We start from the raw sequence: 22,279 nt of genomic DNA, 5'->3' as shown, positions 1-22,279 counted from the left end.
GTGTTTGTAGTCATTGATCATCATTGCACGCATCCAAGATTATTGCACGCATCCAAGATTATTCTGTATGTAGATACTTGCCACACTCTGTCGATATCAAGACTGAAACCTCAAATGTAGGCATGGATCATTTTAGATCCTTCAGGAAATGGGTCCCCTCTCTTCCTCTCACCCCCTCCCCTCTCTCTCTCTCTCTCTATCTCTCTATCTGCTACATGTATCGCTACCCCATTGCATAATAGTTATTGTAATTGCTATCCAATGGTAATTACTATTACGGTAAGCGTGCTCAGTAGCCAGTCAAAAGTTTTTTAAATGTACCATAATAGACAACTTTTATGCAAGGGCCCAGATAAATAGCATAAAAGAGCTCATTGAAAAGTGATTCATCATAATTTTTCCTTGATTTATTTCTAACTCATTTTTTTAAATTTTCTATTTCTTTTGTAAATTTCTTTACAGGTACGATGTTGACTCTAAGAGCCATGATCTAAAGAAACATGTAAATATTCAGTTTCACAGAATTTTATAGCATAAAATGAGAAAGTAAATTCTTGTATCAGTAGAAAAGTTAGATTGAAAAAAATTATCACATAGTATTCACAAGGAATTATCATTATGTTATTTTATTTACCGTACTGGGGGGCTTTAATGGGTAGTTGACAATTTTGCTTTGATAAAAAGAAAAAAAAATGAGAAAAGATATTGGTGAAGGTTTGATGAAAATTGGTTTCGCACTAATGGATCATAAAACAATGGTTCGGATGACCACAACGACGTGTGTTGTAGCATTATCACACAGTCTTTAGAGTGCTAACTTTGCCATTGTTATTTTGTAACATTATAAGTACAGGTCTTTTCAATGTTCTATTAAATGCAAGGCCATTTTACAATAGGACACATTTCTTTAAAGGTCAAGTCCACCCCAGAAAATTATTGATTTGAATCGATAGAGAAAAATCAAACAAACATAATGCTGTGAATTTCATGGAAATCTGATGTAAAATAGGAAAGTTTTGACAATTTTATAGTTCGCTTATTTTTCACAAAAAACAGTTGAATGCCCAACTCAGCGAAATGCAAATGAGAGAGTCGATGATGTCCTTCACTCAATATTTCTTTTGTTTTTTATTGTTTGAATTATGCAATATTTCAATTTTTACAGATTTGACAATTAAGACCAACTTGACTTAAATATAAGCATGTTCAGGGAGGAATAAAATTTTGTTTCACATGGCAATGAGGAGAAAATTCGAATTTTTCATATTTCATATAATAAAATACAAAAGAAATAGTCAGTGGGTGACATGATCAGTCTGCCAATTTGCATACTGACCAGGATGTGAATATACATGTAACTGTTCTGTGAAATTTTCGATAGTAATGGGGATAATTGCCATGGTGCGATCACAAGGTCACCCTTTTCCAACGCGACCGCATCGGAGGGGGTGTGTTCGGTTGCCATGACGATTATCCGCCTTTTTCAGGACGGGCGCTCGTAAATATAGTGCAGATTATTTTCGGAGTTTTTGAACGCAATTTTCATTGAATTATCCGCATTATTCTTAGGCGGCTAATTGGAGGATTGGGTTTATGAAAGTGGTATTAGATCAGAATCAGAATATTTTCCCTCATGATCATAATTCTTTCCCTCAGCGCTGCGCACTTCAGAACATATAATCTATCTCTGAGGTAACATCAAAACCCAGAATATAAGAAATGTGATCCTCACAGCTATGGTCAAGTGATGGCGTATTGACCTATCACTGATTCGAATCTACATAACCTATGTTATATAAAGTAAAGAATCGGAATAGTGATAAATCCATTTTGGGGGATTTTGCTGAAGATAAGACAGACTATTGATATACTAGTAGCACAAATTGGGATAGAAATAAGATAAAAAAAAGTCTTCTAGTCCATTGAGAGTGGCATTAAGGTCAATCACCCTCATGAACTTCAATGGCATTGGAGTCTTTTGAGCCCTGAAAATAGAATGATTGTATAACTTATAAAATCTGAATAAATCTCCTGATTCTGACAGGACTTTTTAGGAAAGATGGAATGCACTATGGGTGAGATAATGGGAAGCGGTGGAAGACTTACCAGACCTCTCAAGTAAGTTCAACTCATTTTCATTTCATTTATTTTATTTCCAACAAAATACATATCAGAAAAATACTGTTTGATCAAAAGAATGAAGTCAATGCAATAACAAGATATGTGATAGGATTTTTTTTATTTGAAAATAGAGGGTCCCTCTAAAGAGCAATAGCTTGTATTTTGTGGGCCCCTCAAAATTGATACAGATGTGCTGGCAAGAATTGTCAAAAATGTTACGTTCTAAATTATGTAAATTCCAGTTTTCGTACCAATCAAAATGAATGCTAACACCCCCCAAAAAAAGAAAATTAATAAATATCAAGAAAAAAATATGATGATGCTTTCTCCTTGGCACCTATTTGGAATTCTAGTTTAAGTTAGTCCAGGGTCAAAATTTGTGTTAGAAATTATGGGAAACTGGAAAAGTTTGGTTGCGATTGTTTGTTTCTTATGTTTCCCAATGCATTAATTTTGAAGAATACAAGTTTAGGTTAGATTTTTGATAATTATGAATGATTTGAGTGTCAAACGAAGCTGATTAATTGGACTTGTAATGTTACAGAGATTCTGCTACAGTGGGCTATCCATATTCAACGCACAAATTTTATACCAGAGTTCAATTCAAAACCCAAGTTGCAATACGTGACCTCGAATTTAGTAACAACAAAAAGTGTGGTAATCACTCATGTAATGTAAACAACAAAAACATCTGAAAAGATTAATTCTGGAGAAGAATACGAGTCATTATCTTTATCAACTGATCTTCTTCTCTGAAACTGACGATATAGTGTCTTTATCGAGCAATTCTTTGTTATATTTTTGTTGAATTTCTTCCTTATTTTGCTGTGATAGAGGACCAAGGAAAGATTGTGGGAAGATCATTGTTAGAGGAGAGGAGATGAGCCAATGTAGGGTAAGAAATTTTAAAATTATGAATTATTTGCACCTTCAAAATTGATGAAATCAAATTCAAATCTTTATACGGTATGATGATGATGGTGATAATGATGAGATGGAGAAAGTGTGTCATTTATTAATACATGTAATAAAAAAAAAACTACAATACATGTGCAATAGTAAGAAAATAAGCATTCGTTATTCATATCTCCAGAATATTTCCAGGGGGCCGTTTCATAAAGCTATTGTTAAGTTAAGACCGACTTTAAGAACAACTGGTGATCATTTCTTACGCGCTTAACAATCGCCAATGAATATACCATTTACCACAAGAAAGGATCACTAGTCGTTCTTAAAAGTCACTCTTAACTTACGAACAGCTTTATGAAACACCCACCTGGTTTTTAAAAGATATATTCCCATAATGATTTTGTTGTTCAATTCAAAGATGTATGTTCTAGTTCAGTGCGGACATTAACCTGTGTGGTGCATGATAAATTATTCAAACAATCTCTACCTATGGATTTCAAGCATTCTCTGTTAAAATGAAATGTCATTAAAGGGGAAGATCACCCTGACAAAAAAGTTTATTGTAAAAATAGCAAAAAAAAATAATAAAAAGGGGTATGGTCGAAGGTTTGAGAAATATCCATCAAAGAATAAAAAAGTTATTAGAATTTTAATTATTTAGTTTGTGATATTATATGCAAGCAGCTTTCCTACATATTGTATGGCAAAATATTAATGAAATGTAATTTTCTCAGAAAATTGAATATAATTTTCAGTGTACATTTGGTATATCAATAGACAAATCATTTCACAACCATTTTTAAAAGGAAAACAAAATAAGCCATCATGAACCATTTAGAAAATGAAATTTATGCATTTTATATTATATAACATATGGGGCAGCTGCTCGTTAATGACGTCACAAATCCAAAACTTAAAATTTAATAGATTTTCTCAAACCTTCACTAATATTTTTTTTTATTTTTCTGCTATATGTTACAACAAACTTTTCATCAGGGTGAACTTTCCCTTTAACGATACTTGTGGCATTAACAATGTACTTTTACACCACTACTCATCCATGTCATGCCTATTTCCACTTAAACCACAATCCTGTGGGCTTATCTCTATGCATAATGTAGAGCTCTACTTATGATCAATTCAAAGATACAATATCTTTGTTTACTTGGTATAAAAAGTACACAATTGCGTGTTTGCATAATAGGCAACCATGCTAAATGCCAACTTGATAATATAAAGCAAACAATAAGCTATAATTTATGAATAAATTCTGTCGTGAAGACATTTGATATTGCTTACCATTTCATTCTTTACATTAAATGAAACACAAAATATTGTTTCTGTTGAAGAGAAAAAGCTGTCTCTTTTGACACATCCATACACAGTCTAATTTACCCAATAGGAAATTTGTTTAGTTTTTAAAACTACTACATGTAGATTTGTTTTGCAATGTGGAGGGGAGGGAAGGGAAGGGGATGTAATTTGTAATATAGCATTGACATTATATCCAATTTAAAAAAAAACTCACTTTAATCCTTAAACCTCAAGTCTTATTTCAATGATCCAAGTCAAACCAAAATATAGGTGGGTATCGAATGGTTAAACTTAACCCTAAAAGACTGGGCTATTTTGATGCCTAAGGAGACGGGGGGAGGGGGGTGCTGATCCCCCTTATGATCAATAGCTGTCAGTCGCGTGATTTCAACGAAAATTGGCAACCCATGGCATAATCTACAGAATTATAATAATCAAATTCTATGTAAAATCTCATTTGTAATTAATCATGCTAATTTATTCCAGAAATTTATTAGTTTGTACACAAATTCACGTTGTTAGGTCTGCATGAACTTATAAAATGTTGCACAATTCCCGAAACGCATTGCCGGGGGTTGCAATTTTGGTCTCAAAAGTCGCGCAAGGCTTTTACTTTAAACCAGTCTTATTATGGTTAAGGGTGTTCCACAGTTCGAATTAAATCTATGTCATTTTCACCATATAGTGCACAGAATTACTCTACCACCGAAATATTCCTCATATGCAAAGAGTAACGTGTGTGTTCATTTCTTGATTTTTGGCCATCGAGCTTTGAAGTTCACCAAATTGAAAGTTCTCAAATTTCTTGTGTCCTGGTCATAGTTAATGAGAACAATTAATGAATGCATTTCACATGGTTATCTACCTATCTGCATTTGCACTTGAATGTGTGTGTGTGTGAGACAAAATTTCTTATATTAGTAATTTTGCTTCCCACAATAACATCAATTGGTCAACCACTATTCAAACTATAACTTCCAAGTGGTACCAAAGTAGGCTAAAATTCATTATTTGGTGTGTGTTTTTCTTCCTCAACTGGAATTTACCTTTGTTAAACACCCCAAAACTCTGTTTTTGTTTTTTATTTTGTCCCTTTGTTTGAATTTTTTTCCCAATTATACCCTATTTGATTTGTTTTAAACAGGACCTGATGACACTTCATTTCAAAGGAGAACATCTAGACAAGAAAGATGTGTTTGGAAAGTCTGATCCATTCCTTCTATTCTATCGCTCAAATGAGGATGGAACGTAAGTTTGTCTTAATGACATTGTATGACAGTCATGAGATGGTTTTGAAGCCATCACAGGCTAAACGTAAACTATACCCCACATTGTTTACAGTTTGCATTGATGCTGATGATCAATAGTTTTGATGATAGTGGCATTAACAGTGTGATGGATAGTGTTAGTGATGATGATGATGATGATGATGATGATGATGGTGATGATGATGATGATGATGATGATGATGATGATGATGATGATGATGATGGTGGTGATGATGATGATGATGATGATGATGATGATGATGATGATGATGATGATGATGAAGATGATGATGATGATGATGATGATGATGGTGATGATGATGATGATGACAACGATGATGATGATGATGATGATGGTGATGATGATGAAGAGCATGATGATGAGAATTAAAAGATGAAAAAATATAAAAGATAATACTGTTATTTAAAGCTACATTTAATGCTGATAAATAACAGTATTATCTTTTTGTTGTTTTTCATCATTTCATTCTTATTCTCATCATAATCGTCGTCATCATCATCAACATTTTCATCATTGTCATCACCTTTTAACACAATTCCTTTTCAACTTTTAATCTTTCGTTGAATAGATTCACTGTCTGTCACAAGACCGAAGTGATTAAGAAGACGTTAGACCCGGTATGGAAGCCATTCAGTGTCATGCTAAGATCTTTTTGTAACGGTGATTATGATAGAACACTCAAGGTTGAATGCTATGACTGGGACAGAGATGGAGGGTAAGGCCATTATATCTCTCATCAGTTCTTAAAATCTGTTAAATCAATCAGTTGGTTCACAGTGTACTATATTATTAAAGGGTCAAGTCCACCCCCAAAAATGTTGATTTGAATCAATAGAGAAAAATCAAATAAGAATAATGCTGAAAAATTTGATGTAGAATAAGAAAGTTATGACATTTGAATCTTTCGCTTATTTTTCACAAAGCAGTTATACACAACTCAGTGATATGCAAATGAGAGAGTCAGTGATGTCCCTCACTCACTATTTTCTTTTTTATTGTTTGAATTATACAATGTATTAATTTTTACAGATTTGACAATAATGACCAACTTGACTAAACAAAAAAAATGTTAAAACAATGGTAGTTCCACATGTTCAGGGAGGAATAAAACCTATTTCACATGACAGGAGAAAATTTGAATATTTCAAATAATGAACTACAAAAAGAAAAATAAGTGAGTCAATTCAATTCAATTCAATTTATTATTTTTCATTTTCAACAGAAGAACAAAGTAATGTGATCAAAATAGTTACAATGAACTTATACAGATAAAATAAATTCAGGCATGTACAGTATTTGATATTTATCTATAAAACGAAGTAAAGCAAAACAGAATATATATAAGCAGCTATCATAACCATTTTAAAATAAAAATTCTGTGAAAATGGAGGGATCCACTAAAAAGCAGTGCTTGTATTTTGTGGACCCCTCTAAATAATTATTTTAGAATTGCCTACGAAGACAGACAAGTTTACAAAACAGAGAACAGCAGAACAAAGAACAAGAAACAATCAAACAATTGAAGCACACACAAAGGATATGAAAATAAAAATGAAAAGAGATAAAGAAAGATAACAGAGATAATACAGCAGGACTTCAACGCGCGGATAATTATACCAAAAAAAAATAATAATAATAAGTTAAGGAGGCATGAAATGGTGAATTTCATGATATAATTATTTAAAACTGAGTAAATGATGACCTGTATGATTTCAGAAAATTATTTTTAAGTTTCATTTTAAAAGAACAAAGGTATGGGCTTCTAATTATATCTTCACTAAGGGAGTTCCAGAATCTCGGGCCATCGTATATAAATGTTTTTTTAGCTAATAATGTTCTTAAAAGAGGTAAATGAAACTCATTAGACTGTCTTGTAGGGTAATGATGAATTGAACGATTTTGAGGGAACATTGAATCAAATACGTGAGGAAGTGAATTGTTATTATATTTATACATAAATTGGCCTAAGTGAAACAGATATAGATCATTTATTTTTAGCAGCTTGTTTTCGGCAAACAATGGATCTGTATGTGAAAGAAATGAAGAATGGTTAATTATACGGAGAGACTTCTTTTGTAATAAAAGAAGTCTGTTTAATAAAACTTGGTGGGTATTGCCCCAAACAAGAATGCCGTAGTTCAAATACGGTAAGATTAAAGAAGAATAAAGCATTAATAAGGTTTGTGGAGGAAAATGAAATTTCAGTTTATTTATTATGCCGATGTTGCGTGAAATCGCTCTGCAAATATTTTCAATGTGATATTTCCACGAAAGTTTATTATCGACAGTTATGCCTAAGAACTTTATGAACGAAACAACTTCTAAAGGGGTATCATCAAACATAATGTTTGCCGGCAGTGTGTCTATAGTATTACTAAATAACATGTATTTGGTTTTTTTTAGATTAAGGGATAGTTTGTTAGCTCTTATCCACTGAGTAACCTTTTCTAGCTCAGAATTTACTATATCTAGTAGTGTTTTTGGATTTTTATGAGAATAAAAAAGATTTGAATCGTCGGCAAAAAATATGAACGAAAGAATATCGGATGAATTACAAAAATCATTAATATAAATGATAAATAATAAAGGACCTAACAGACTGCCCTGTGGGACTCCGCAATTTATATTTTGCATATTGGATGTATAGCCATTTAATGTTACGTACTGACGTCTATTGGATAAGTAACTCCTGAACCACTCCAAGGCCTTCCCACGCACCCCATGGTGAGCGAGTTTATGTAATAATATATTGTGATTGATTGTGTCGAAGGCCTTGGAGAAGTCCAGGAAGATACCAACCATGTGTGAAGAGTTGTCGAGAGCATGTGCCACTTTGTCAATGAAATTTAATAAGGCATGTTCAGTATTATGTTTTTTTCTAAAACCAAACTGGTAATCGGAGAAAATATTGTGTGCTTTCAAAAAGTTAATAGTTCTATTGTAAACGACCTTTTCTAAAATTTTTGACATGGAGGATAGTAAGGAAATAGGTCTGTAATTATTGACATTAAGCTTATCATCTTTTTTGAAAAGAGGTATTATTTTACCTATTTTCATGTTGTCGGGGACTTGACCATTTTGCAAGTGATATCATCAGTCCCCTCATTTGAATGAAACTTAAAATGTCATAACTTTCTTATTTTACATCAAATTTTGATGAAATTTTCAGCATTATTACATTTTATATTATTTCAATGTATTTTATTTTCAATTTAACTTTTTGGGGGTGGACTTGCCCTATAAATACGTTTATCAGTAGTCTTGTGCAAATTATGTTGGACATTCTCTCTGCCAGATTATATTTAGCTGTAAATGGCGTTGGTATTTATTTCTTTACTAAATACTACATACTGACAGTCTAAGATATACGCAATATATGCAAATGTGAGGTCAAGTTTTTTGAAAGAAACTTTTGTAATTGTATCTGCATTCTAACTACAGTTCGAAGGCTTGATGTAGAGTGCATTGATTGGGAGATAAATTACTAATCTATTATCATTTTACTGCTGTACATATGCGTCAGTTCTTTGTTTGGTAATGTATTAATGAATAAGTTCTGCAGGAATTCAAGTAAATTTAATGATTCATATGTGATTGTAACCATACAAGCTGTAATGTGCCAACTGGTTAAACATGAATCAGATTTGGAATCTCAATATAAGCCAAAATATGTATTCAAAGAGAGTTGAAATTTCAAGGAATAACAGGTAAAATTATCCTTCATTTGATATTTGCGGCAGGAATTCTTCAGAAGAGAACAAGAGAAATTGTACAAGATTTTTTTTTCATATATTTTACCCTTTATTTATGCCGTTTCAGACATGATCTCATTGGAGTCTTTGAGACAACTGTAAGAGAACTATCAAGGGGACCAGGTCATTCTAATGTATACCATGTAAGTACAATTTCTGTATTTTTGATAAGTATTTATTTTTATGTTGTGGGTTTTTTCCTCCCATAGACATTAGATATACCATCGTGGTCTCATGGTTTTGATACTAAACTGTCAATCAGAGTGAAATTGGTTCAAATCCCAGCCATGGCGTGTTTTCTTTAAGCAAGCAATTTACCCACATTGTGCTGCACTCAACCCAGGTGAGGTGACTGGGTACCCGGCAGGATTAATTCCTTGCATGCACTGAGCACTGGAAATTTCAGCCCAAACTGATACGGGTTGAATAATAAGAGTGCATCTCGGAAGAGATTATAATCAGATGGCACTATACATGTATCAATTCCTGTTGTTGTTATTGTCATCATTATTCATTCATTCTTGGTCAGCACTTAGTGACAAGGGGTGATAAAATCGATCCCTTTTTCAAATTTGACAGACATTTAAGTTAAAGGGGAAAAAAATTTAACAGGAGATGGGGCAATTTAGCCCCCAAAATACTCAAAAGAGCCCTTGTAATAAAAGAAAAGAAGGGAGACCTGGAAACCCCCATTCATTGTAATGTTAAAGCTTATCCAATGTAGCAGATTTAGGCTGTAAAATGTGAAAAGTAGCCCACGAATATAACAGAATATCTTGGTGCCACTCACTATGTTATCATTACTGTCATTGAAAGTTGACCTCCATGGTAGGTGATCTTGCAGTGACATTGATGTATATGAATAACTTCAAGTTATGTCATATTTTCACTGCAGCTCATCCATCCTAAGAAGCAGAAGAAGAAGAAAAACTACAAGAACTCGGGTCTGATCTTCCTAACAGCAGCCAAAATTGAGCCTCAATTCACCTTCCTTGATTACATTCAAGGAGGATGCCAGCTAAACTTCACTGTAGCCATAGACTTCACCGCCTCAAATGGTAAGCTAATGTGCAAAATGCATCCATTCATGCAGTGCTTTTGATCATCTGTAGTCCCATGCATTGTTTTTTAAGTTTGCATCTTTCACAGGATCAGGTTTGTCTTTACCCTTGGTGAAGTTACAGCTGTTGTTGTGTATTGCAGTGAAGGTTTTCGTGCTCACTATCATCTTAAGTCAGTCCATGAAGAAAAAGTAATATCCTTAGAGAAAAGCACAATAACCGCCAGTATCATATTACAAGCCAGTCTAGTGATGTTAAAGATATAAAACATGAAAAACAATATTATAGCGCAATAGTTGCATATATGTTCTTCCTAACTTCATTACGCTATCTGGAGAGAAAAAGAATATTTGAATATGGAACAAAAATCTGTTATCAGGAAGATGGAGTCTTCTTGGTCTCGATCATCAATCTTTTGAAATGTATAATTTTCTCAGTCATTCATATTTAACAGTTGATTAGTAACCCACTCATTTGTTCGTAACATGAAATTCTGCATGGTGTCTTAGATGTGTTTGTAGTTGAACACCTCACTAACTATACCTGCATTTTGTTTGCACCTTCATTACATCTTGTAGGTGACCCTCGGACACCTAACTCCTTGCATTACATGAACCCTTATCAACCAAATCATTACCTGAGAGCATTGCGAGCGGTAGGGACAGTCATACAGGATTATGATGCTGATAAACTCTTCCCTGCCTTGGGTTTTGGGGCTAGATTGCCTCCTGCCGGGGTTGTATCCCATGAATTCTTCCTGGTAAGTTCATTCTTGGTTTCTGCGATACTACAAGTACTTGCTATTTTGTTCATCTGCTGTACTGTTTTGTGGTTCATTTGTCTTCTCTGTTTATGTTCATCTTCTTGGAATTCCTGTTACACCACTTTTTTTTTTTTTAAGCCATGTAGAATTCCCAAGTTTTCCGTTCCTTCCTCTTCATTGGTTGAATTGTAACTGCCTCATTTTTTAATTTCATTTTTTCTAAAATGCCTTGTCACATCTTGCCATCTAAAGAGACTACCTCAATTAGACAAAACATTGGATTTTTAGACATTGTTCTTCATTTGCATCTAAGTTCAAAGTTGAACTTTCCTCATTTTGGAACTTTGTGATATCATATAAATGATTGTTTATGGATGTGTAATTGAATGGGGGTATGTGGCAGGCCTTCATTAACCATTTTCTTCTCTTTTCTAGCAAATATCCAGAATTCTGAACTATTCACAACTTCTTTCCTATGTCAAAATAATTTTTGTTTTGTATTGTGTTTGATTTTATTTTTTCCAACTGATTCAATTTGTAGAACCTCATATTTATGATTTATTTTGTTTACTATTTTTTTACCATTCGTTTACCATTTACCATATGACAATTATATGGTTTTTAGTAGCTTAAAAATGTGTGATCAGGCCTGGAAATGATGCCAAAGTTTGGTCTGTAGATGGGTTTATTTGTTTTTATGAATGTCTTATTGTGCGTACAGATATATTTCTAGCCCAGTAATCAGATACTGGCTTGCCATCATACACTCTCTGGGGAATCCAGCAATACACATTTGACACATTGGTGGAAGATTGTATTATTGGATAAGATCAATATTCTTCAAAATTATAATAATACACAGTTCTTGTATAGCACATATTACATTATGATGTCTCTATGCACTTCCAATGAATTTGATTTTGATTTGATATCTCTTTATTGAAATCACAATAAAGGAAAGAAATTTACAAAGTCAATACAAACATAATAAAAATTAAGATAGGCCCAGGTCATGACGCATAACTGTCGATGCAAGGCAGTAGTGTAAAACTTAATGTACAATTTCGATGTAACAGGTACCTAACATAGACATAACATATTTAAGCACTAATATAATGACAAGACTTATACAAAACAGGATGAGCACAAATAAAAGTTAAAAGTAGCCTTGCTAGCGGAGAAAAGTTGCATGATTGGCAAAGGATAAGATGTCCCTTTTTCTCTCCGCCAACCAAAAAAAAAAATGTCATTACCCTGTCTTTAGCACAGCAGCCATTATACAACACCATAGCATATCAAGGAATGAATCCTGCTGGTTGCCTGATTACCTCATCCGTGTTGACTGCAGCACAGCATCATAGTTTATTATCATTCAAACCTACACTATTCTTTAAATTTCTTGTTTTAGAATGGCAGTCAGGATAACCCATATTGTGCTGGGATTGAGGGAGTAATAGATGCATACCAGAAAGCATTACATACGGTTCAACTCTATGGTCCTACCAACTTTGCACCAATCATCAACCATGTTGCAAGGTAAATGAGGAAATTCATTATGCACGGTGATGTGATTTTTTTTTCACATGACATGAATCTATCATATGAACAGAAAATTACAGAGAGAATTTTTGTAAATTCACAAATTTTGATATCTTCTGTTGCAAAGTACTGTACAGGCCAAAATGTTGGGACCACCCTCAGATTCAAAAGAAAATCATACAAAACACTGCATTCTGCATTCATTCAAATGTATTGATACTGAATGGGCTATGGTAGATCCATCATATCACACAAGCATGTTTCCAACCAATTTCGATTGCACTTCTGTGAACCCAAGTCAGTTTTCATGATATATTCAAATTTATGCAAACCTTTAAAATTTTAAAGGATGCATCATATTTTGAATAGATTTCAAGAAAAGGTTGTTTTTGACAACCTGAAAGCTTGTTAAGGCGCTGTCACACCTTGGTGTTTTAGACAGCGTATGCCCGACGTATCAAAATTTCTCTAAAACGTCGGCATACGCTGAACTTTGATTTTTTTTTTCAACTCTGGGCGTATACTTCGCGTATTCATAACGAGTTGGACGTATACATAACATATTAGTAACTTATATCGAACGCTTCGTTAACTTATAAGTAACACATTCCAACGAATGCTTAGCGTATTGCTGACGTACACAACTTATGCCCTACGATAGCCTAACTTACGCATAGCGTGCGGCAGCGTATCGCTGACGAACACGTGTCGTAGCCTATAAAAAGGCTGCCGCTCGACTATTCAAATCATAACCGCACGATACATCACCGTATCAACACCACCGCCATGCCGAAGAAAACTCCTGTGAACCCCACCTTTATATACCAATTCCTATAAACGTTGTCAATACGCCATTATACGGTAGCTGTAAGTTATAAACACGTTCAGTAAGTTTTGTGGTCGTCCGGAGCACGTCTTCATACGTCAATATATGTTGGAGTTAAGTTACACATACGTTCAAAGCACGTTACTCATAGGTTAGAAGTAAGTTTTAGGGTACGCCGAACATTATCTCGACGTACATCGACTTATGAGTAACTTACGAGTAACGTGTGTCAACGTGTATGCGGGACGTATGAGGCATACGCTGGCATACGTCGAAAAATTTTGTGCTTGCACAAAATTTTTCGACGACCTCGCCGTATGACGACGTATACCAGCGTGTTTTAGCGTACTCTTAACGTATGCAAAACTTACCCGTAACGTATTCGACGTACGCCAGCGTATTCGCCAAATTCCTCATACGTCGGGCATACGCTGTCTAAAACGCCAAGGTGTGACAGCGCCTTAAGAGGCTTGTCTGACATAGCAACACATAATAAATATGTTAACCTGCAGACAGTCTTGAAAGGGAGGTTTGCAAGACACATTATTTGCACGTGTTGGATTTTTGCCTTGCCATGGTTACGGCATATACACTTTGAATGACGTGGCTGAGGCAAGGTTGTGATTTTCATGCATACTCTAAGAATTGAACATTTAAAGGTCACATCCTCCCCAGAAAAAAAGTTGATTTAAATCAATAGAGAAAAAAAGACAAAGCTCTGAAAATGTAATCAAAATCAGATGTAAAATAAAGTTCTAACATTTTACAGTTTTGTGTACATAACTCAGTGATATGCAAATGAGACAGTTGTTGATTTCCCTCACTATTCCTTTTTGTTTTATTCTTTGTTTGAACTATACAAATATTTCAATATTTTCAATATTTTTACAGGTTTGACAATAAGGACCCTCTTTTTTTAACAACAAAACAATGATAATTCCATAAGTTCAGGAGGAGTGAAACTGTGTTTCACATGACAATGAGGAGAATATTATAATATTTCATATTCCATGTCATGAAAAAGAAAAGAAAATAGTGAGTGGATGATGTCATTGGTCTCCTCATTTGCATACCGACTAGGGCCTTTTAACACAAAGGTTAGTGATTAATCACAACACAACGGCCTGTCAAGATCATCGTTGCATGTGCATTTTGCTCAGGAACCAATCAGAATTGTTCTTTCAAATTAACAATTAATTGCTAAGCTTTGTGTTATGGGGAGCCCTGTGGATGTTAATAAAATTGTTTTGTGAAATTAAGCAAAAATTAAAAAGATCGTAACTTTCTTATTTCATATCTAATGTTTATAAAATTATCAGTGGTATGCTTGTTTGATTTATTATCTTTTTAATCAACTAACATTTTGTTGGGGCGGACTTGTCCTTTAACCTATAGATGATTTCTTCTCTTCTTCCATTTCATAGATTTGCTGCTGCTAAAAGAGATGGGTCAGAATACTTCATTCTTCTCATCATTACTGATGGTATCATCACAGATATGGAGAAAACAAAACAAGCTATTGTCAACGTAAGACTTCTAATTCTCCTTCATACATGTACAAATTTCCTCACCGCCCTAACCATTGCCTCTGGTATACTTCTCTTCTTCATCCTGCCTCATTCCTAATCCCTCTCTCTCCACTCGCAATAATCCTCTCCAAACTCACTTCCGAGGGTCCAACCACCTTTCATGTTTTCATTTCTCCCGTTGGCTTCACCACCTCTTCCCGACTGACTCTCAACTCAACAGCCTCTGACTTCTAATCTCACTCATTCATGATTCTCTCCATTTACTCTTTCCAGACTCTATCTTTTTCACTAAAATTCAACTTTCTTTCTTTTCCTCTCATATATCTTCCCCTTCAACATCTCTTCCAATCTTTTTGATTGCCTTTACCATCTTTATACACCTGGGGGCCATTTCATAAAGCTGTTTGTAAGTTAAGAGCAATGCTAAGAATGACTGTTGATCCTTTCTTACACGTTTAACAATCGCCAATGGATATACCATTTACCACAAGAAAGGATCACCAGTCGTTCTTAAAGTCGCTCTTAACTTACGAACAGCTTTATGAAATGCCCGCCAGGTGGGTGTTTCATAAAGCTACATTTCCAGTTTCCAGTTTCATTACGCATGACTGGAACATATTCTTAGGTCATAAATCAATTGCATAGGGATGTCACATAGTACAAGATAGGATCACCAGTCATGCGTAAAGTCATTCATAATTTACAAACAGCTTTATGAAACACCCGCTTTGATTGGGTTCTCTTTTAGCTCACTCAAACCCTTCTCAGCTTCTTCCTTCATAGTCATCACAACCTCGTTCTTTGCTCACATCTTTATCCTCTTATACCTCACCATATATTCTTCCATACCAGTACCATATTCTCTTTCAATTCTTGGATTGTGACAATTGAGTATAGCTTAAAGTTTAACCCTAATTCTCCCGGGGGGGGGGGGCATAATGGCCCCCCCTCAACAATTTTCGCGATATATCTGCTGCGCGAAATTTTTCACCTCGCAGCTCACTGACTTTTTACATTCAAGTCTCGCGCAAATTTTGAGACCAAATTTGTGACGCCCGGGTACGCGGTTACGACATTACGCAACATTATGCAAGTGCATGTCAGACCCAAAATTGCTCATAAACGTGATTTCATGTACAAATCCAATGCAAATTGCGTATTTAGCCAAAATTCATAAATGTATCATTATTTCTACTTTTACTGATTAAACTTAATTAATTTTGCCTTGTTTATGATCAGAATTATGTCTGGAACAATTTCCATTGAAAAACAATAAAAAACAAAGAAATACATAAGAAATTCATAAAACAATAAAATACATAAGAAATTTATTTCCAAACCAAAGTTTTTTTGAATTACGATTGTTAAGAATGCTACAAAGAAAATTTTTACCAAAAATTAGCATTCTAGGAGCTTTATTTAGTGAATTAGAGCAAAAAGTATGATTTATGCATAAATTAGCATAATTAATTCATATAAAATAAAATCTCATTATTTTGGAAAATTTTACCATACAGCCTTGTAGATTACATCGCACACTACCAGCGTGCAAATTTTTGCGTCGCTCGCGCGATCGGCGGCCGAGATCTTAAGGGGGGGCCATAATGGCCCCCCCCCCGGAATGACAAGAATCAAAATACCCCGGGAGATTTAGGGTTAAAATATTATTAATTGGCTATTGGGATATTGTTAATGACAATTATCTTGGTCTCAAATCATTTTAATGCCTCAATCAAATTTGATTTCCTTTTTATTCACTGAAATATGAGTGGAACCATAGTAAAATGTATTACAATACAAATCATAACTTGACGGCAACATTAAACAGTCTGTGTGCATTTTCAGGAGGGATTGTTGTTCTGGGATGTTTTTTTTTAGTTTCTTAATATCATTTGAGGTTTTGACATCTACATATCATCACCTCTCAGAGCACTGCTAATAGTTTATAAATGACATCTGAATAGTTTTGTCAACCATATGAATAATTCTATCTTGCTGACATAAGTCTTTTCTCATATTTTCACCTTCTAATACCATTTTCTTTTCTGAATATCCTTCCATAGGCTGCTACACTACCCTTGTCTATCATCATTGTTGGAGTCGGAAAAGAGGACTTTTCAAGTGAGTTTCCACATCAGCTGTTTTAAATCTGGGCCCTGTTGTACAAAGAGTTACGATTGATCCGATCAATCATAACTCTATGGAAATCCATTAGTGTCATAATATTTTTTACAAAAATTTTGCACTATGTCCTTTTTATGCAAAGAGAAGCGCAGTGAATTTTCAAGAAAACAATGAATATACATCAAATCTAGAAAATACTTTGAACAAACATGCATTATAAATGTTGACGTTGCTGGCCGTCCATAGTTGCGATTGATCAGATCAATCGTAACTCCTTGTACAACAGGGCCCTGGTCTTATTATTGATTGTCATGTAGTCTTTTTTGGGGAGGAGGTAATCTAAGTCATGTAATGTTTTGCTGTCATTGGTTTAGCTTCTCTTGAAAAACTTTCATTTATTTTGTAAAATAATCCTCATGTAGATTTATAAATTAAGTGATAATTACATTCTCTGCTTTTCAGTTTTACACTGAGTGAATTGCCCCTACAAAGGCTGTGTAAACTTGTCAAATCCTGAATAAAACAAAAATATTCATTTTCGGAAAGTGTTTGATGCTTGCTGTGTCAATAAAATTCAAAGAAGGGCAAAAAAGTTCTTGTTAGTTTACCTGTACTTTGGAATATCTATAATCAGGTATTTGCTGACCAATTATATTTTTTATTCTTCTGTTGTATAAAAATCAAGTTTATGTCAACGCAAGTAATTTCGGTGGGGTTAGAAGAAAGAATTATGAAGTCGGAAGTTTTAAGTGCATTTATTTAATTTCATTTCATTCATCCGTGTTTCTGAATTCTTGAAACAGTGTAAAAAAATGATATTATGATATTTATATTAGATATATAAGCTTAACTGGCCAGAGCTCAAAGCATGCTTGGTTCAAAGGTAGACTTAGCTTGATACATGTTGCAAGGTGAATCAAGAACATTCAGGAATAAGAAAAAAAAGTGATGGTCAAGGGACTTGGGTACATGGTTGTCTAGTGATTCTGACTCTTGTCTTTCACTCAGAGGGTTGTGGGTTTGAATCCAGCCATGGATTTTTTCCAGCAAAATTTATACCCAGATTTTGCTGCAGTCAACCCAGGTGGGGTGAAGATACCTGACAGGATTTATTCCTTAAACATAATGGCCTGTATACTGAAGTCAGGTTTAATTTAAACTCTGGTTTTAAGTTGTGGTTTAACTATGAAAAGCCAGTTGTTAAATAAATATCTAACAGTAGAGGTTCAATGTATCAGCTCATTTGACTCCCAAAACATTATAAACTGACTGGGAAGGATAAGTACATGTATGACAGTTGTCTTCACCATTAAAAAAATAATAAAGAGCACAGTAAACATGAGAAGCATTCACTGCAAACAAAATTTAGAAACGTTTGGCTTCCCATAATATTAGCACAGAGTTAATAGTCTAAGTTAAACCTCACTTCAAAATACAGGCCAATTAGTGCTTGAAGCAGCCAGGGTAAAGTCAAAAGTGCACCTTAGAAAAGATTATTTCTAGATTTCACTTTATATATTCCTCTTATTTATCCTCATTGTTTTGCCTTTTACTAGAAATGGAGGAGTTGGATGGTGATGATGTAAGATTATCATTCCAAGGAAGACAAGCCGCGAGGGATATTGTACAGGTGGGTCAATAACACTAAAATCATAAACTGACAATGGATATAGGGCTGTATAAGATGATGGATTCTTGCATGCATCATTGATTTGATCAGTCATCATGACTTTTTGTTGAGAGTTGTCACCAGGGAAATTTCAGTGCTGGAAATTTGGTAACCTATGCCTTGCCACTTTGGATCATGGTAACCAAAACTTTTTTGTTTTCAGGGGTTCAACATCAAATTTGTAATTGTTTTGTCTTTTTTTTGTCAGACACCAACAGTGGGAGATTTAGTGCCAGGTGGGCAGGTATGATATTGCAGGTTGATAGAACAGGTTGGAAATTTTGAGTGGTTAGAGGGTATGACCAGTGCCAACCACAGAAGTAACAATCCAGCTGATGTAGTTTGTTTACAAATGGAGGGATCATGTTCGATGCTGATGATTTGTAGTGATAGTGGCTTTCCATTGTCAATATTGATTTTAATTAATCACAGCCTCTTTATGAAACAGAGCCATGAAATGATATTAAAAGAAACGTATGTTAGCCTTAATCGCCTGTTTCCCCCATGAAACCATTTTTCAGCATTATCTTTTCACACAATTAGTAGTTCAGTATCATGAGGCCAAAAATTTAAACAAAAAAATGATACTTGTTTGTGGTGTTGAGCTGTGAAACAGATTATTGTTCAAGCTATGGAGAAAAAAAATATGAATAAGTTCTTTCTTTGCCATCTCATTCTTTCTTGTTCACTGTCTCATTTCTCCTAACATCTTTGCAGTTTGTTCCCTTCCGTGACTTTGAAAACTCGGACAACATCGTAATGAGCCAGGCTCAACTTGCCAAGGAAGTCCTGGCTGAGATTCCAGACCAGCTTGTCTCCTACATGAAGTCAGCAAAGATCCATCCAAAGCCTCGAAGGGCATCCATTGCTTCCACCATGTCATCTGTCTCTGCATCAGCGCCCCAACATGGGTATTGATGAAACTTGGGGGAAAATAATCATCCTGAGGTGATGACTTTGGAAGATTGATGAAATCTTGGTTGAGGTTTAATTCATGCTGTTATGGCAAATACCATGCTTCTAGTTTGAATTGGATTGGTGATGTGTAACCGCGGAAGGTGACCAGAAGCAGAGCAACTGAGGATTAGCACAGAGGTATGGTCTCAGATGTGAATCATGTGAGAGAGAGATTGGAGTTCCACAAGGAAAGTTTTTTCACCTGTTGTGTTTTGTATGCCATCAAGGCATTTATGCAAATATCACTGATTATGTGAAAAAGGATAACTCATAGTGGGCTAGGAGTGCCTTGCACGACCATGTTAGTGTAATTTTAATATCAATGCTATTTAGAGCACAATAATTGGTTTGTCTTTCAGCTGGTGTATTAAAATTTTGTTCATTTCAAGTTCTGTAGGACTCACAAGTTAATGAATGATTACCTATGCCAAGTTGTGTATTCATCATTTGTATTATGATTGTGTTTGTATGTTATGGGGAAGATGACCATAACAGTAATTAAATGATAAGAATTTAACAGAAGAAATCGGAGAGGCTGACATTATGAATAGCATTGAAGGATCAAGTATTTGTTTAGTGAAATATGCATAGAATCCATGTAGTGCATGATATTTTATATAGACATTTTTAGTACTCATGATATAGATATACTGTATAGATTTTATGTAAATAAACTAAATATATTTTGAGGTTGTGGAGGGGATACTGTACAATATCTCTTTTGAGCATTTTCACTTTCATTTGCAGCATTATTCCTAAGAACACCTAACTGTCAAATGTGCTCATAAAAAGATATGTGTGACAATTTTAGAGGGCATGGTTTCTTAACTTTATCTGAGTTTCATTACTAAAGATTACTACTAGTATATATGAAAGTGTCAGATTTTCAAACTTTAGATATATATGTGCATATATAGTGAACTGCTTTCCTGATTTCCATTTAACAGAAAAAGAAGGTTCCATGATGAGAGCATTGACGAGGCATGTACATGTACAATGTAGCCTATGAAAGAATTCCAATCATTCACTGGTTGTGAAATATTCAAATGAATTTGTGATCAAGTTTACATTTCCTTCCACCATTGTGGCAAGACTCTGTAACCTGTACAGAGATGCCAAGTTCAAAGACCAGCTATGCGTGATATTTTCTGTGAATCTGAGTGAGATCACAGACATTGTGTACAATGTATATGGGGATAGGCTGTGATAGTTGCGTGAGACAGAGATTTGAGGGGATGAACAAGAGTCCAAAATGCTCGAGTCTCACGCATAATGCGTGAGACTCATTTACTTTTTTTTCCGAAAGATTTTTACTTTCCAGAATTGTCTACTTTCTTTCAAAGCCTTAGATTGATTTACATTTCCTTCCATTCCAAAAAAAGTTTTTATACATGATCAAATGATATATCTTTCATATTTTTGATGTGCCTTTATACAGTGCATATCAAATGAAAGTTTACATTTAGAAATAATCCTGTGAAATTGAATATGCTGAAGCCTTTTCCACATTTAAACATTGGTACACATCTCTTTCAGCAAATTACAATATTAATGTCAAAAAATCTTTCCGCTAGAGTGAGCATCACTTACTTTTGAAAAGTTTTTGGAAAATGATTTGCACAGAACATAGAAATAGTTATAGAATAAAAGTAGATTTTAATCATGAAAAACACATAGACTTCAGCTAGTAAAATTGATTTGAAGATATCTTTTAGATTCTTCTTGTTTTTTTCCTTGCTCAAAACACTTCATCAAGTGCCACTGTACCCCTCCCCTCCCCCCCACACACACCGAAGCCATCATGATGATATCGGAGCTGTGATTCACATGAAATGGCTTAGGCTTGATTTTCCTTCTGTTAATTGATATAAATTATCGTGCTTGGGGAAATTGTGGAAAAACAAGTATTAAAAAGTTATTTTTTCGTGAAAAAATATTGGAGATATCTGAAATAAACTTTTATTAACATTCAGTTATGTTCTCAGATCCAGCTGGTACAAAAGGGTGAAGGATTGTGTTTACCTAGGGTTAAAATGTTAATTTGGGTGCCAAAGTTGTTACAAAATGCCCAAATGTATCTGTTTTATTTCAATTTGCTAAAAATGCAAAAGAAATGTACCACACAATCAGTTTTTTTTTTTTTTCTTTGAAACTGCATGAAAATGTGCATTTCTGCACAAACCGATTTCTGCGAGCTTTACAAAAATGGACAGAGTCACTCAAGTGTAACATTTTGTCAAAAATTTTACTTTCATTTGATAGATGAGACCGATACCCAAGAATATATGTGAAAACATTGTCCCCTTGTTGTATATTTTTTTATTCCCAGGACTTTTTCAAAGTGTAAACTTTTTATTGATACACACTTTAGAAGTACAACCTTTTGCTTGCTATTAGTGTGTGAATATATTCCATGATTTGATGA

General features: G+C 34.4%; 1 protein-coding gene across 4 annotated transcripts in view; it reads left to right on the top strand.

Moving 5' to 3' along the window:
- The window catches only part of LOC121407092 (copine-8-like), a 29,026-nt gene extending 8,922 nt beyond the window's left edge, over positions 1 to 20,104 (top strand). For all 4 annotated transcript variants that reach the window (XM_041598021.1, XM_041598018.1, XM_041598019.1 and 1 more), the window contains exons 6-18: positions 463 to 502; positions 2,045 to 2,118; positions 2,956 to 3,016; positions 5,489 to 5,592; positions 6,203 to 6,349; positions 9,454 to 9,529; positions 10,282 to 10,444; positions 11,026 to 11,207; positions 12,619 to 12,746; positions 15,000 to 15,102; positions 17,168 to 17,225; positions 18,785 to 18,858; positions 19,615 to 20,104. In XM_041598021.1, coding sequence (XP_041453955.1) covers positions 463 to 502; positions 2,045 to 2,118; positions 2,956 to 3,016; positions 5,489 to 5,592; positions 6,203 to 6,349; positions 9,454 to 9,529; positions 10,282 to 10,444; positions 11,026 to 11,207; positions 12,619 to 12,746; positions 15,000 to 15,102; positions 17,168 to 17,225; positions 18,785 to 18,858; positions 19,615 to 19,815 — 1,411 coding nt within the window. In that variant the 3' untranslated portion in view covers positions 19,816 to 20,104. The remainder of the gene's footprint in view (positions 1 to 462; positions 503 to 2,044; positions 2,119 to 2,955; positions 3,017 to 5,488; positions 5,593 to 6,202; positions 6,350 to 9,453; positions 9,530 to 10,281; positions 10,445 to 11,025; positions 11,208 to 12,618; positions 12,747 to 14,999; positions 15,103 to 17,167; positions 17,226 to 18,784; positions 18,859 to 19,614) is intronic.
- The last annotated feature ends 2,175 nt before the right edge of the window (positions 20,105 to 22,279 follow it).

This window comes from Lytechinus variegatus, chromosome 2 (genome assembly GCF_018143015.1).
Source record: "Lytechinus variegatus isolate NC3 chromosome 2, Lvar_3.0, whole genome shotgun sequence".
NCBI lineage: Eukaryota > Metazoa > Echinodermata > Echinoidea > Temnopleuroida > Toxopneustidae > Lytechinus > Lytechinus variegatus.
Note: the sequence above shows the minus strand (reverse complement) of the source record. Positions and strands in the feature narration are given on the sequence as shown.